At 45.9% G+C, this 17,740-nt stretch overlaps 1 protein-coding gene across 1 annotated transcript; it reads right to left on the bottom strand.

Annotated features, from left to right (window-relative positions):
* Positions 1-1,968: 1,968 nt before the first annotated feature.
* On the bottom strand, positions 1,969-15,971 carry LOC144102222 (2-Hydroxyacid oxidase 1-like). The gene is made up of 9 exons (XM_077635534.1): positions 15,796-15,971; positions 14,727-14,878; positions 13,712-13,812; positions 12,501-12,658; positions 10,398-10,543; positions 8,310-8,401; positions 5,493-5,651; positions 3,905-3,974; positions 1,969-2,099 (listed from the first exon to the last, which is right to left on the bottom strand). The coding sequence occupies exons 1-9, from the start codon at positions 15,969-15,971 to the stop codon at positions 2,032-2,034; spliced, it is 1,122 nt and encodes a 373-aa protein (XP_077491660.1). The 3' UTR covers positions 1,969-2,031.
* Between the last annotated feature and the right edge of the window lie 1,769 nt (positions 15,972-17,740).

Raw genomic sequence — 17,740 nt, 5'->3', positions numbered from 1 at the left:
AAACGCTGCACTCACAGTTCAGCGTTTGTCCGTCATGTTATGAGTGGTTCCTTTGCTATGTAGTTGTTATTTCGCGCTGCAGTTATGTCCAAGCTGAGCAACCAACTTGCCGAAAAGCTCATTTTACTGAAGCGTAAATTTTTGCACTACGAGGATTATTTTTCTAGATCTGCGCCAGCGAAAGTTCATTGCTGCTATTTCGCTCATTACGAACCGCGCCTATTCCTTGCGAGAAAAACGAGGTGATCATGCTGCTTTACCGTTTCCGAAAGGAAAGCCTTCCAAGAACCACTCTCACAACCTCTTATTTGTTTTTCCTGTTCTTGATTTGCGTCCCCATTGGTCGAATCGCCTTGACTCAATGGATTGCTGCTTCAGCGTAATGTCGCCGGAGGGAGATGGACAAGGAGTTGAGGGGTACAGCACCGGGTGACGCAAGCGGCAGAAAAATACGTAAAATCTTTCTCCTGCTCTCCAGAATACCCGCCGCGGTGGCTCAGTGGTTAGAGTGCTCGGCTACTAATCCGGAGTTCCCGGGTTCGAGCCCGACCGCGGCGGCTGCGTTTTCATGGAGGTGAAACCTAAGGCCTCCGTGTGCTTTGCGAAGTCAGTGCACGTTATATATAATAATAATTAATTAATGATTACATTTTTGGGGGAAAGGAAATGGCGCAGTATCTGTCTCAAATATCGTTGGACACCTGAACCGCGCTGTAAGGGAAGAGATAAAGGAGCGAGTGGAAGAAGAAAGGAAGACAGAGGTGCCGTAGTGAAGGGGATGTAATGGTTGTTATTCAGTCCTCGTCAGTGATTGCCGGCGTCGACATGCGGACAGCCATCGACACGGGAGCTGTGTCAGAGTGAAAGGGCTACGGGTTGCGATACAGCAACGACCGCTAAATTCTTCTTAACAGGTAGCGACTTTATTCGGGTGCGTGATCAAGCATGTGGTTGTGTTATTCGTGCCATTTATTTTTATGCATACGTCTACATCAGACATGGGACATTATGGGAGGGGGGTTGCAAACACAATGTGTCATCTATACATACAAGGACCAAATTGATTTTCACCCAAGAATTATATAACGAATAAAAACAATAAAACTCAGAGAAAAAACACATCAATCGATTCCACACATTTATTGTAAACGAGAATAACGAAAGAGCGAAATTATTTGTGCAGCAAGTAATCTCTCGAACTTTATTCCTGAGACCGGTTCAGAGACGAATATAGTGTGCCTCCTTCTAGTAAATACTTTTGTCTATTCCAGTGTCGCCATTAAATACCCTATGAAAAAAATTTTATTTCAGAAATTCCCTCAATTCGTGAGGGGGCTGACTGCAAAGCTCAGTTTTAATGTTGATTGTGCTGTAGCCAAAATTATTATTGTTAGTCACGAAACGTGCAGCGTGATTATGAATGCATTCTTGTTTGCTGATTTGGTTGTGTGTATGTGGGTCCCAGTTTGGACATGCATATTCTGAGAATAGGGCATATATTTGTGAGGTACAGCGTTTATTCGAGTGTCAGTGGAGCACAATTTAAGTTTCGTTTGAAGAAATTTAATACAGCATAAGGCTTTGTTTTGATTAGCTAGTCTATATGTTAGTTTTTTTATTATTCTAAATGTTGGCCATTAGGCACAATGAGAAAGGGAGAGAAAGTTAGATGAAGGAGTGCAAAGAAGCCTCGCTTAGAAAGTGGCAAAAGTTCCGCACAAACCGATTATCAACCGATTATCTCTTGATATGTTAGTTTCATGAACAGTCGAACTGGAAATGTACACCTAAATATTTCAGATTCTCAACATGTTTAAAGAAGTTCCAGTAACACGGTACTGAGACGAACAAGGCTGTCGATTTCGTGTGAATTGCACGTAATAACACTTCTTAATGTTGAGGTGCGTTTTCCACGCATGACACTACGACACCACATAATTCGCATGATGGTTCCACGAATGAACACGACACTGGCTTCCTTCTTGAAGTGCGTGTGCTTCAAGGTCACGTGGTGTGGTAGTGCGTTGAGCCTCAGAGCCTGGCGAAGCGTTCCTGGCGAACCACCATTCCGGCGTGAAGTTCGCTGATTGTTCGGCAGCCTAAAATAAAATAAAGAAGAAGCGGGAACCTTCTCAACCTGCCGATCACTTGTTAGGTATTATATTTTGTAGCGATAGCTATATTACGGTAGCATTTCTAGCCTTCAGCGTGGCGTCGCCGCCACGCTGTCACGTAGTTGGTCACGTGATGCGGAGCAGCTGCCGGCGGCGCGGCACCGTGGCTGATCACGTGGTTCGTCACGTGGTTGGTCACGCAACCAAGTTCCACACGGCCAACTGTAGCTATCGCGTCACTCCAGGTTTAACCAGAGCTAAACCACCACCACTTTTTTTTAGTGGTATGCGAAAAATGGCGCGAGTAAACAGACCGTTGAAAAGAACACAAAAACGCCTGCGCGCCCTCCCATCATCCGATTTTTTTCGCGCCATTATTTATTCGCGAAACCGTGTTCAAACACGCCAGTATCGCCACACCTCTCCCGTGGTATCCAAGCTTCAGTGTCCTTTTCTTTTCCTTTCCCTTTCACCCGTCCATCTGCATCTCAGAGGCAATTTGAACCCCTTCCAAACTCATTTTATAATCCAGATTTTTCTCTTTCTCTTAAATACAGGTGGCAATGCCTGTGTCATTATCCTGATTTATTTCGTTAGAATAAGGAACCCCCTCAACAAACAGTTTATCACACCTCATGTCATTTTGCAACCGCACCGCACTAACACACAGTAGAACAATTAGACCACTTTTCTATAGCTTATATTTAATTCCGATTTGCCGTTTCGCGTGCTCGTCCGCCGCGGTGGCTCAGTGGTTAGGGCGCTCGGCTAATGATCCGGAGTTCCCGGGTTCGAACCCGACCGCGGCGGCTGCGTTTTTATGGAGGCAAAACGCTAAGGCACCTGTGTGCTGTGCGATGTCAGTGCACGTTAAGGATCCCCAGGTGGTCTAAATTATTCCGGAGCCCTCCACTACGGCAGCTCTTCCTTTCACTCACTCCTGTATCCCTTCCTTTACGGCGCGGTTCAGGTGTCCAACGATATATGAGACAGGTACTGCGGCATTTTCTTTCCGCCAAAAACCAATTATTATTATTATTACCCTTCGCGTGCTCTTATCTTTCGATTAACACAGCAATTATTCCAGCGCGCGTTGCCGCCACCCAGGGATTCCTTACACTACTATAACTGGCAGAGTGTACGTGTTAATTAAGCGGAATCGGTATCATCATCATCATCATCATCATTACCCCCATCATCAACCTCTCCACGCCTACTGCAGGACAAAGGACCTTTGCCTGTATCTCTAATTAGCCCGGTTATTCACCTCTAGCGACATCACCACAGAACTTATCGAGGTTTGTGTCGCATTTAAAGGGGTCTCAGCTACGATCAATCCATAATTTTATTTCCTTTGCAAGTTAATGAATACATTATTATATAATTATATATGTGTGCATTTACTTACTTTTCTATTAATATCCGCTGTTCTACGAAACCCGGCTCTTTAAGTGAGGGTTTTTAATTGAGGCCAACATCAGTGCTTAGCGCTGTTTTTCATCATTAATGTCGATGGAGGCGAAATTCTGGAAGCCTGTGTACTGTGCGATGTCAGTGCAAGTTAAAGAACCCCAGGTGGTCGAAATTTCCGGAGCCCTCCACTACGGCGTCCCTCATAGTCTGCGTTGCTTTGGGACGTTAAACCCCCATAAACCAAACCAAACCATCATCACTAATGCTCGAACTGATAAACTACAGCGACATCGTCGGCCCCAAGAAATCGCAGATATATATCTGATTCATCTCATGCACATTGTAAAAGAAACAGAGATAACACGCAGACTTCTCACCCATCAAAGCCATGGCACGGTCCACTTCCGACCTCAGTATCTCGAGCACTTTGGACACCCCGGCGAGGCCCTGTACACAAGACGCGATGGACACAAAATTTTAAAGAGTTGCTTTGTCTTTATCAATTTTCAGAGGAACTAAAGCGATTAGTCTGATTTTATTTGCAAGCACTTGTGCACAGCTACGCATATGAGAAATATAAAAAGTAAGCTGCTCTGACCCAAAATAGATGTGTTGTTCAGTTCGCGGCCCTACAAAATGATAAACGGGAAGGCACTATTTCAGGACTAAAAAGGGGAACAGTGCAAACAAAGGACGAAGTGGAGACATGCTGACGAACAAGTAAAGTTTATTCGAAGTGTGCGCACAATAAGTAGTCTTGAGGCGAGTTACCAGCGCATCAGTCAACGTCAGAGGCGGTATAAAGAGCCAAATAACAGGGATAAAATCGTCATCATCAGCCTTATTACACCCTCTGTAGGGCAATGGCCTCTCCCATGGCTCCCCAATTATCCCTCTCTTTTGCCAGCGTCATCCACCCTTTGCCTGCAAACTTCTTAATCTCATCCGCCCTCCTAACGTTCTGCCGTCCCCTGCTACCCTTGCCTTCTCTTGGAATCCACTCCGTTACCCTTAAGGACCACCGGTTATCTTGCCTTCACATTACATGCACTGCCCAAGCCCATTTCTTCCTCTTGATTTCGACTAGGATGTCTTTAACCCGCGTTTGTTCTCTCACCCACTCTGCCCGCTTCCGGTCTCTTAACGTTAGACCTATCATTTTTCTTTCCATGGCTCGCTGTGTTGTCCTTAACTTATGCTGAACTCTTTTCGTTAGCCCCCACGTTTCTGCCCCGTAGGTGAGTACCGGTAAGATACAGCTGTTGTACACTTTTAAAATTATACAATTCATAAAATCGGTAAAATTTCAACAAAGGGCGATGGTGGTATGAGACTGTGGGCAGAGTGACCATGAAAACATTGAAAACTGAAAAGAACAAGATGGGTGGCGAAAAATGGACCGTGAATCTCAATGTTACACTAACTAGCCCGCAGCAGCACCCTCATGAATACCATTGAACACTATTGCCCCCCCCCCGTTATCAACTTTTAGTTATTATTATTATTAGTTAGCTCGTACACCCGCCGCGGTGGCTCAGTGGATAGGGCGCACGACTACTGATGCGGAGTTCCCAGGTTCGAACCCGACCGCGGCGGCTGCGTTTTTCTGGAGGAGAAACGCCAAGGCGCCTGTGTGCTGTGCGATGTCCGTGCACGTTAAAAGTCCCCAGGTGGTCGAAATTGTTCCGGAGCCCTCCACTACGGCACCTCTTTCTTCCTTTCCTCTTTCACTCCCTCCTTTATTCCTTCCCTTACGGCGCGGTCCTGGTGTTCAACGATATATGAGACAGATACTGTGCCATTTCCTTTCCCCCAAAACCAATTATTATTATTATTATTATTATTATTATTATTATTATTATTATTATTATTATTATTATTATTATTATTATTATTATTATTATTATTATTATTATTATTATTTAGCTCGTAGACATGCTAGACAGTTAAAACGGCAGCACTGACATCGTAGGCCAAACCAAAGATGGCGGGCCTTCCAACGAACACGGCTCGGGCCCCGAGCGCCAGTGCCTTGATGACGTCAGTGCCCAGGCGGATGCCACCGTCCAGGTACACCTCGCATCGATGGCCCACGGCACGAACAATGTCCGGCAGCACGTCGATCTGTGAAAGGCAACGCACAGAGCGGAAGTTATGAACGCCGTGCGTAGCGATAAGAAGGCATGTGGGAAAGGCAATCCTGGCCAGTCATGTTAGCATACATTAGCCACGAATGTACAGTCGGGGCCATAAAAATAAAACGCGACCGCGGCGGTTGCGTTTTTATGGAGGAAAAACGCTAAGGCGCCCATTTGCTGTGCGATGTCAGCGCACGTTAAAGATCCCCAGGTGGTCGAAATTATTCCGGAGCCCTCCACTACGGCACCTCCTTCTCCCTTTCTTCTTTCACTCCCTGCTTTATCCCTTCCCTTACGGCGCGGTTCAGGTGTCCAACGGTATATGAGACATACTGCGCCATTTCCTTTCCCCGAAAACCAATTATTATTATTATTATTATTATTATTATTATTATTATTATTATTATTATTATTATTATTATTATTATTATTATTATTATTATTATTATTATTATTATTATTATAAGGAGCATGCTTGAAAAACCCGTCTTCTATCTTCTTACCGTAGCGAAAATCAGGAGGCCTCTAATGTATACGCTGGAAAATTCTGATGTTCGCACGCATAAAGGCGGGAAACCGTTCGATTCCTTAAAGCAAAGCGTTAGAAGCATGCAAACGTAGAAGCTTGCCCCATATAAGTCTCGCCACGCATGCACATCGATCACATAAATTTGGTGATGCATGTGGGCAAGGTGAAAAAAATTGCAGGACCAACCCCTGAACTCGAGGTGCAAGTGCCACTGAAGTGGGTTCCCGCGAACTGCGCTTCCGGCCTGTAACAGATATCCATGCCTTTCCGAATTGCTACTTCCGGCAGCTCCCACAGAAGCATGCGTATTCTAAATAGCACATATTCTTTGTGGAAATTTACTTCTTTTTCTTCAGTAGTAACCTGCCGCGGTGGCTCAGTGGTTAGGGCACTCGACTACTGATCCGGAGTTCCCGGGCTAGAACCCTTCCGCGGCGGCTGCGTTTTTATGGAGGAAAAACGCTAAGGTGCCCGTTTGCTGTGCGATGTCAGCGCACGTTAAAGATCCCCAGGTGGTCGAAATTATTCTGGAGCCCTCCACTACGGCACCTATTTCTTCCTTTCTTCTTTCACTCCCTCCTTTATCCCTTCCCTTACGGCGCGGTTCAGGTGTCCAACGATATATGAGACAGATACTGCGCCATTTCCTTTCCCCAAAAACCAATCATCGTCGTCAGTAGTATAATAGATTTCCCATCGTCATAGCTATGCGACGTTGTATCTTTAAAAGACAGAATCTTTTTATTGCTATGCGGTTGAGATACTCAATGCGGAAGCACAGTCTTGCCGAAAAAAATGTGGCGCGTAGGGTTTTAAATGCGTCTCTACATCACACAGTCATTTGAGAGGTGCGATCCTAAATTAATTCAGGAAGGACCAAAACATGAAAAAAACAATCTTTTATCTCGGCATTATTTCTCAGGTATGACATGCATCAAACAGGCATGCGCGACCCTCATATAAACATCGCAAATCATCACCGAATACTTCATAGACACCTCCGTTTCTCGAAATGGCATCATCTGGGTCCAACCACACAGCAGAATTACTCCACTGGGTAAATGTCAAAGCCATGTTTCATGCCGCTAGCACGAGCTAAGGGCAGCAAACCTTTTGACACAGCACTTTTCAGCGATTATCTGAATAATAATAATAATAATAATAATAATAATAATAATAATAATAATAATAATAATAATAATAATAATAATAATAATAATAATAATTGCTTTTGGGGGAAAAGAAATGGCGCAGTATCTGTCTCAAACATCGTTGGACACCTGAACCGCGCCGTAAGGGAAGGGATAAAGGAGGGAGTGAAAGAAGAAAGGAAGAAATAGGTGCCGTAGTGGAGGGCTCCGGAATAATTTCAACCACCTGGGGATCTTTAACATGCACTGACATCGCACAGAACACGGGCGCCTTAGCGTTTTGCCTCCATAAAAACGCAGCTGATTACCTGAAGTAAAAACGTGTTTGGTTTTTGGGGAAAGGAAATGACGCAGTATCTGTCTGATATATCGTTGGACACCTGAACCGCGCCGTAAGGGAAGGGATAAAGGAGGGAGTGAAAGAAGAATGGAAGATAGGTACAGTAGTGGAGGGCTCCGGAATAATTTCGACCACCTGGGGATCTTTAACATGTGCTGTGCGATGTCAGTGCACGTTAAAGATCCCCAGGTGGTCGAAATTATTCCGGAGCCCTCCACTACGGTACCTATTCTTCCTTTCTTCTTTCACTCCCTCCTTTATCCCTTCCCTTACGGCGCGGTTCAGGTGTCCAACGATATATGAGACAGATACTGCGCCATTTCCTTTCCCCAAAAACCAATTATTATTATTATTATTATTGCCAGCACATCAGATAAGAACACTTCATAAATCCCGAAAACAAACACAATAGCATAAGAATTCGCGACTGAACTGATTTTGTATCGCGAAACTAAAAGAAACGTTGACTAAGTGAACGAATCGAGGTGGAGTTTTTTCATCTAGGGATAATCTGATAGAACGCGTGTCCTTGGGCATAGAAGCCTTGTCAAGATGTCAACATTTGACTGCCCTCTCTCGCGAACTACGGGGAATGTCGGCGAGTTGTCGAGTGTCGTAACTCACTGTAGCTGGGACGCCGTCCAGCTGCCGGCCGCCATGATTGGACACGAGGATGGCAGACGCCCCGTGCTCGACGGCTTGGATAGCTGCCTCCGCTGCCAAATAAGAGAGAGCGTTAGAGACCAAGAACTGCACAAGAAATATGCTGGCGTTTACAGAAAGAAAAGGAGCCTTTCGAAGATACGGTTTGGTTTGTGGTTTATGGGTGTTTAACGTCCCAAAGCGACTCAGGCTATGAGGGACGTCGTAGTGGACGGCTCCGAAAATCTCGACCACGTGGGGTTTCTTAACGTGCACAGTACATCGCACAGTACACGGGCCTCTAGAATTTCGCCTCCATCGAAATTCGACCGCCGCGGCCGGGATCGAACCCACCCCTATTGAAAAATGTGTACAGGTTTGAATAAGAGACAAATAGGATTATGGCACATTTCGTTTAACATTATAGGATGAAGCTTCCAAAGCGATTCAACCTTTGGGTGACTTCTTAGTGGAGGGCTCCGTATAACTACCATTACCCGTGGATAATTACCGTGCACTTACATCACACAGTGCATGCAAGTCGTGGGTTCGAACCCGCCCACTACTGTATCACTTCGATGGAGGAAAAGTGTTAAAATTCAGTTTACTGTGCATTGTTAGTGCCCGTTAAGAACCCCAGGTGGTCGAAATTATCCGGAGCCCTCCACTACGGCGTCCCTCATAGACTGAGCCGCTTTAAGACGTCAATCCTATAAAGCCAAACCAAATGTGCCATAATCCTATTTGCTGACCCGTTCAAACCTATATACATTTTTCAGCTGGGACGTCTTTCGGGTCAGCAGCCGAGAGCCATGACCATTGAACAACCGCGGCGGAGTCTCCAAGATACCAGACGCATGCAAATCTCTTGGGTAGCTGGTACACCCTCGTCAAAAGTCATCAGGCCACAGCGCTCACCTGTCCTTAAATGAATGTCCCTAGAGTGCTTCGTGTAGAGGATCCTTCAAAGCATAAGTCAAGCAGGAAGCTTCTCTACCGTAAGAAGAAACCTTCTGCTATCATTTCAAGGTCCCTCGATCCTTAATAGTGCCGTAATGGCTCTGTTATGCAGCTGAAGAGAAAAACATTTGACCTTAAGACTTTTAACCAAGACAGTACTTATTGCCTTATGACGGAACTACTTTTATGCATGCTTATACAATAAGAATAACCAAGGATTCCGGCAAGTGATGTTTTGCATCCCTAAATGCAATAAAAGTATCCAAGGTGAATTAAAGAGAAATTGTTTTGACCCTCACACTACATTGTAGAATTGAAACCTGAGCAGGCTTGCTGTGTCTTCTATCTTCAAACGGCAGCAGCAGTCACACGAGCCTAACTGTGCGAGCATAGCATTTGTAGCGTCTTTTAGGTCGTATTAAGCGAGTGTCACGTGAACGGTCGCCCATGTGAAAAATAGCTTCTGAGCAAGCCTGCAATGGTGCACGCATTAAGTGCCATGTTCACACGAACCGGTCACTGCTTATCATCATCATCATCATCATCATCAGCCTGACTACACCCACTGCAGGGCAAAGGCCTCTCCCATGTCTCTCCAATTAACCCTGTCCTTTGCCAACTGCGCCCACCCTATGCCTGCAAACTTCTTAATCTCATCCACCCACCTAGCTTTCAGCCGTCCCCTGCTACACTTGCCTTCTCTTGGAATCCACTCCGTTACCCTTAAGGACCAGCGGTTATCTTGCCTTCGCATCACATGCCCTGCCCAAGCCCATTTCTTCCTCTCGGTTTCGACTAGGACGTCACTGACCCGCGTTTGTTCCCTCACCCACTCTGCCCGCTTCCTGTCTCTTAACGTTACGCCTATCGTCTTTCTTTCCATGACTCGCTGCGTTGTCCTTAACTTGAACTGAACCCTTTTCGTTAACCTCCGCGGTTCTGCTCAGCATTGTACAGGAAACCAGCTGAAACGACTGCTATCAGCAAAGTCGATTGTCAGGGTTATGACTGGCTATCCGTGTCATTTGGTAAATATTTCATTGACACAGCGCCGTTTCCTAAATAATAATTGAACTCTGAGAAAACAGCCCACGGCTGCTGCATTCCTACCGGTCACGACTCCTTTCACTACGATGGGCACAGTCGAGATGCTCTTGAGCCAAGCAATGTCCTCCCAGGTCATTCCCGGATCCAGAAACTGTTGGGCCAGAGACTTGCCTCCTGACTGGACCTCATTGTCGCTAAAGTTGGCCGCCCTTATCGGAAATAGGGGTGGTGCACACAAAAGAAAATTATACCTAGGGCGCTCTGTTTCAAAGTTTTATTTTTTTTTCTAAATTCGGGGAGGTAAAAATTAGACGCTATACATCGAGTTCAAAAGTGGTACAAATCGGGTTATTTAACAAAATAATTCATATTTTGGTGCATTTTTTGTTTATATTTTCCACCAAAAATTATTCACTATTAGAAGTCATTTTTGTGCGGTAGATGCACTGGTCTCTTTTTTCTGCATACTTTTCTTAAAATATATATAGAGATGGCAGTTACCATGTGTCTTGACTCGCTAAGAAGCTGCTCACCAAATCAAGTATTTCTTGTTGATGCGATGAAATTATAATCTTCATGCAGCCGAAAGTATATCGTCGGTCATAAAACTCGCCCAATGACCGGAAGAAAGCCATGTTACCAGACCGAAAGTGACTTCGCTTCTGGCAAAGACATCCACCGCTGCTGATACTACTGTACTGCCAAACATACTGGAATTAGGTGTCCCTGAATTTTTTTCCTCATTTATTGCAGTTATTACTCCATTGCCGCACCTTCGCGGCGGTGCTTGACCTCCCCTCAGGCTTTATATGTGCCCTTCAAAAACTATAATTCAGCAGCAAAGCGGCTGTTTTCAACGCACAGAAACATTGGAAAACTAGTTGCCTCCTATCTTTCTGCTTGACTCCATCTCACAGCAATGGAGCAGGACGTCGTAAGCGTTGATAGTGCTCATACATTGCTGTTAGTAACACCCCAGGGCACTACCTTTGTTCTGCTCTCTCCCGTCTGAAACGTACTTTTCAAGCATGTGTTCCTATTAGTCTAATCATGGATAACAATATAAAGCTTTAAGATAAGTTCTAAAATAACAATGATCTGAAAACAACGCTGTACAATAAGCACAAGCTAGCCGCTCGTTTCCGTGTTGTATCTTCAGATTTATGCATTGACAAGCCATTTTCTCTAGAAGGCGCATTTTTGGGTCGAAATCGGGTTGAACTAGATTTTTCAGAAACCTCCTCTGGATGCAAGAAGCGGGTGAAACCGGGTTTTATCCGACAACTGATCTTCATTATTATCATCGCCATCAGTCTGACTACGCCCACTGCAGTGCAAAGGCCTCCCCCTGTCTCTCCAATTAACCGTGCCCTTTGCCAGTTGCCCCTACGCTTGCCTTACCTTGGAAAATTAAATGCCCTAAAATATGCACCCATTACTACGCCACAATGCAATGCTAGACTGCATGCTAAACGACGGGTGATGAAACGCTGCAGAGCAACACTATTTAGTAACCAATAACTGAGAGTACAGCTGAAGCCCAAATCATTTTAGTAGGTTTCAAAAGCCTCTCAGTGCAAATTTAAATTACATACATGCTCTATTCTTACCGTTCCAGTTACAGTAACGGCGTTAGACTTTACATTGTGAGAAGAGATGGACTCCAGCAGAGGCAAGACTGGCATTGGTAGTCGATATGTGAAATTTGCTTCCATATCCTCGGCTGTACTTCATTTTCAAATGCATAGTTTTGCTCATTGCACGTACCTAATATTTTGTACAGTTGCTTCCCTTGTAAAGTGGTCGCTCTGCCAGTGCTTTTCACAACAAAGAACACAGGAGAAGACCGGTAAGGCTAAACGCCGTAATCCTTTACAACCGCGGCACTGTACCTAGCTAGGCCATTTTTAGCCGTCGTCTATAATGAACTAGCGTCCCTGCAAACGCTTGGAGCTATACGCGGTCTCACAAGTTTTGCTGAAAATCTGGAGTGACAGAAAGCTGTATGCGCGACGAGAAAGGGTAGCGCTCCATAATTTTTTTTAGGGCACCTACAAATGGCTCATCAGGAAGTCATCTGTAAATACACGTTAACAAGAGCGACACTTTCCTTCTCCGAATTCATATTGCAGTACCTCTTGTTGAGAATGTTCAGGAATGCTTTACCTGAGTTTGTCGGAGTACTCCTTCAGAAACTCCCCGAATGTACCGGATTTGGTGCCGCCCACGGGAGCATCGACCGTGCAGACCAAGGCCCGGTAACCAGCGTTCTGCGCTCGAAGCACCAGCTTCTGTGTAGCCGACCTATTCGGATGAATGAAAACCTGCAGGCGGTATAGAAGGGCACACGTTGCGTTAGAAACCCGGACCACGTCGGTGTGTAGATGTCCTGAAGTCGCGGTACAGCCGCGATCAATATGAGAGGGAACAAAATTTCAGCATTCAATAATTTGTTATTTAACAATTATGTGGGACAAACACAGTTTTTTTCTGTTCGCTAACTAGCTTTCCTCTTGGCGTAGAACTAACGAGAAAATTCGCAATATTGCGCAACAAGTTTCTTAGCTCTCACAATGCTCACGACTGTTCATAGCTTATACACACAGCCCTTAGCATCAGACTAATTACCATAACCAATCCTTTTATTTGATTTGATACCGGGTTTTGGCCACTTAATGCCTCTTCAGTTCTCTCCTTCCAATATCCTTACCGAGAAATAGCATCCGGGGGAAGTTCCGCAAAATAGTGCTCGATACGTGTGATTAATTTTCCTTCCGATACAAAAACAAAAACAACGAAATCTCAATAAAGACAATAAGAAGTCAGGCTACAACTCTGCCAGCGTCGGGGAAAAAGCCCCACACGCCTCTCATTTAGATGCGTTCGTTTATACTATTTTTTTTCGGAGATCGTAGTTATCTTCTTTTATCATAACGTTGGCGATTCTTGTGCATTTATATGTGTGTACTAACCTTTCGGACAACTGCGGAGGCGCTCAAGAGCAGAACTTGAGCACAGTGCAAGGACAGGCGCTCTATCGAACGCTCTTAAACGCATTTTGAAATATTATTAACTGGAGATACCAAAAATAACAACACGCTAATGTGTCCTCACTGTTAGCGATGCCTCCCTATGTGGTCGATTTAATTTGCAGGAAATATGACAAACAGCGAACTATTGGCAGCGAAAAGTTCTAATAATGTAGAAAAAGTTTTTGTTTTCTGCAATTCGGGGTTGAGTATGTTTCTCTGCAGGACTTGAGTGTCCTTCTTCCGTTTAATTATGTTTCATCCTGAGCGCCCCCACCAGCTCTATCTATGTTACACATGATTTCAATCATCACCCACGTATGACATTACCTCGAGTGCTTTACTAACCTGGAACCAGAGCAAAGCTTTGGGTGCGGCGTCCCGGACGTCTTCCAGGGAAGTGGTGCTGAACATACTTAGAATCATCACAGTACCGGCGGCTTCCACAGCTGACCCGTGCATGCAAAAATGCAGAACCCATGTAGAGGTGCGGCCAAATGTCGCGTACTACGCATCATCGTATTAAATTTTCTCACACGTTCCATACAGCAGATATGATGGTTTATTGGGTTCATACGCAATCGCACCAGCGGTAGGTGTAACATATGTACAAAGTACTTGTAACATATGTACAAGGTACAGCTTGGTATGAGGACATTTGAGTTAATCATACTAATATGCATGTTGAGAAACTGACGTCCTCCTCTGATAGGAGCACCTGATGTCAGTGGAAAGAGACTGCTAGAACATTCTTGCCGGTTAGGTGATGCATGCTTAGCTGGAACGGTTAGCGAGTCGTTAGTAGCGGTGTGTTGCGTCCGCAATGTTCTACGGTCTGTTTGTTTATTTTTTTTTGCGCTAACCATTCCAGGGAAGCAAACTGACTCAGCCGGGACCCATTTAGTTGAGAAGAGATAACTAATGAAGCCTAAGAGTAACAGAGTAAGCATCAAAAATATGAAAACATGTCAAGGATGACAGAGTCCAGTGGGGAGAAGTGATTAGGATATTTAATGAGATGAGGTAGCCAGGGCTGGTGCAGGGTAGGTATAATCGGAGACCAATGGAAGACAGCGAACTCAACGATGAAGGCTGTAACGCCGAGAACATTCCCTTGTGCCCCAGTCCTCTTCTGACTCTCTCGAGCAAAGAACCAACTTGTCTAGAACAATGTCATCTTGTTCCCATGCTTTTATCGAATGGTATAGAGCATGCGACCTTCGATGTATGAAAAGGGAGTTGAAACCACGCGGAATTTCACGTTGTATACGGAGCACTGCTTTAACGCCTAGTCCAAGACGTCACCAGCGTGACCAGAGCAACATCTGAACAGAACAACGAGTGCGCATGCGTGGCGCGCTACCTCTGGCCGTAGCAAGTTCACCATCGGGGTGGGCCATCCGGTGAAAGGGCGCCGGAGATATTCCCACCGGCATGGTGATGGGCTCGCCCAGAACCGTGGTCTCCAGGCTACGACAAGCAACGCCTCTCAGCAGTCGAGGCAGAAGACGCAGCCTGCGTGAATGTGCACAATTAAAAGCGTTATATTAATTAAATCTCATCATCGTCCTAAGAAGTGGAAACTCCAACCGTTACGTTATTCTTTGAGCTCAGCAGCCGACCGCCATTGACACATTGCCGCCACAACGGGTAGAGTGAAATAATGTGCCTCAAAAATAAGTTTCAAGATGCTGCCCTACGGATGTAGCAGGGAGAGGCAGGGAGGATATAATTCTTCATGGAACAAACTAAACATGCGGTGGAACGGAAGCCTCAGGCTAATAATAATAATAATTGGTTCTAGGGCAAAGGAAATGGCGCAGTATCTGTCTCATATATCGTTGGACACCTGAACCGCGCCGTAAGGGAAGGATTAAGGAGAGAGTGAAAAAAGAAAGGAAGAGAGAGGGGGGCTGTAGTGGAGGGCTCCGGAATAATTTCGACCACCTGGGAATCTTTAACTCACTGACATCGCACAGCACACGGGCGCCTTAGCGTTTTTCCTCCATAAAAACGCAGCCGCCGCGGTCGGGTTCGAACCCAAGAACTCCGAATCAGTAGTCGAGCGCCCTAACCACTGAGCCGCCGCGGCGGGCTGAAGCCTCAGGCTGCTAATCAACTTTTCGTCAGGAGGACTCCTCTCCTTCCAGACAAGTCCTCTAGTAGTAGCTTTGGTTAGCGGACCAAGGCTTTTTCCCAGCCCCTTTTTCATTTTATGCTCCCCCGCACCTGTACTACGCACGCTTGTCAACGCTGTAAATCCAAGACGTTTAAGCTACGAGGGCGAAATATGGAGAGTTCTCCTTACTGCAGCTTATCAGTGTCGATTGCCATAGGACAAGTTCATAACACATTTCCGCTAAGCCTTTCAGAGCGCACCCCACATCAAATACGAGTGAGTCGAATGTGAGAAGGGCAAACGTGGTAGTAACCTCGTGAAGGCGAGCTTGTTCTCCGACGCCGTCTGCTCCCGGTCCTCGCCCATCGTGAAGTACACGCGCGGCACAGGCTCCAGCCTGGCCAACCCCATTCGTTCAACGTCCTCCACGGTTCGGGCGAGGGCCTCGGGTACTTTCGTGGCGGTGGTCGAGGTGCTGCGGCCGCTCATGATTGAAGTGGTTTCCAGCTGAACTTGTTGACAGCGTATACGGTATCTCTGCACCTAAGACTACTTTGACCTCGCGCATGCGCTTTGCAACTTGCAAGCCTCTAGCTTTTCTTTTTTTTTAGCCGGTAGATGACCGATTAATCTTGCCTTTAGCGTCCAAGTTCCGGATCACACTTCGACTGTAAGCCTCTCGCTTGTCTTGGTGGAAATTTCTTGGAGTCTCTCTTCCTTGGATACAACGACAGACAAGAGGAGTCAGTCAGTCAGTCTGAAGCGATATTCCGCCGACGAGCCCGCTGTTACTCGCGTTCCCAGCTGCTCGCGTTTAACAAAGTTTCGTCCTCTTGTGAGACCACTTCATGAAGCTTGATAAAGCGTCTTAACACTCGGTTATTTCAGAATCTTCTTCAGTGTGCAATGTTTTCACGGTAAAGCAAAGTTTGGTTAAAACAGCTGCAGCACGTTTTAGCCACCGTGTTTGGAACCAGCGTTTGTGTTGAATCTGCCGCGCTATTTTGCAGCCCGCAACAAAGCGCAGTCGCAACACCGCCTTTATTTTTATTTTTAATTCTGTCATGCGCCTCCGCCTTCCTCGCTCCAGCACGCGCGCGTCTGCGACGCGCTAATTGCTATTTCGTTCCAATCGCTTTATCAATGGCGGGTGATTATGTATTTGCACTACACCTGCACGCGTACACAGATGCCACACGGTACCAGGTGGAGCGAACAGATTAAATGCGTTCAACGACCCGCATGCTTTGTGCATGCGTAGAATACGGACGTATACGCGCTTTTTCTCTGCATATACAGATGCGCTGCTGCTGTGGAAGGTATAGCGGCCGTCTATTTATTAGGAGCAGAATCCACGTATCTTCACACCTCACAATGATATGCTATTGCCCTGAGCGCCTGTATGCTACGAGCAACAGCAATGTTCACTACTCTTAAAAAGCCTTGATAACGAAATGGATTTCATCTTGGCAGACAGTATACGGAACAAAATAGTTTGATATAGTTTATGGGGGGGTTCGTCCCAAAGCGACTCAGGCTGTGAGGGATGTCGCAGTGAAAGGCTCCAGAAATTTCGTCTACCTGGGGTTCTTTAACAAGCACTGACATCGCACAGTACAAGGGCCTCTAGAATTTCGCCTCCACCGAAATTGGACCGCCGCGGCCGGGATCGAACCCGCGTCTTTCGGGTCAGTATAGCCGAGCGCCATAACCATTGGGCCGCCGCGGATAATGCTTAACGAAATAGAATTTAGGTTCAAACTTAGCTTAGTGGATTTTGCTATAGATGCAATGCAACAACTATTTCGACGTAGTGACTTAACCGATCTTTGGACTCCATCGTATCGAAGCTTAACTCATAGTAAAGTGGAACTATCTGCGGTGGCAGGCAAGGTACTCGCCACTGTACTTTTCCTTATGCCGGCATCGACGGTCGTAATCAAGGATAATAAGAATTTTAGCCAATGCTGTGTTTTCTTTTCTTTTTCAGAGGCACCAAGTCAGCATGTACATACAGTAATTAGAGGTATGCGGACATTGGGCAATTCGAATACCGAATCAGATCTTCTACTATTCGATTATTCGGACGAATCACACGCTCATCGAGCAAAGCCTGTCCAGTTGGCTCCTCAGACTGCAAAGCACGGACCGCCCGAAAGCGTTCTGCATCGATCGTTTGAAGGTGACACTTTACTGCTGCAATGCTCTGAACGAGTTCTCTTGAAAACGCGCGCCCAGTACACGGAATTCGTGGTCGC

The sequence above is a fragment of the Amblyomma americanum genome, chromosome 8, assembly GCF_052857255.1.
Source record: "Amblyomma americanum isolate KBUSLIRL-KWMA chromosome 8, ASM5285725v1, whole genome shotgun sequence".
In the NCBI taxonomy this organism is placed as follows: domain Eukaryota; kingdom Metazoa; phylum Arthropoda; class Arachnida; order Ixodida; family Ixodidae; genus Amblyomma; species Amblyomma americanum.
The sequence above is the reverse complement of the archived record's forward strand: the minus strand, read 5'-3'. Positions and strand labels throughout refer to the sequence as shown.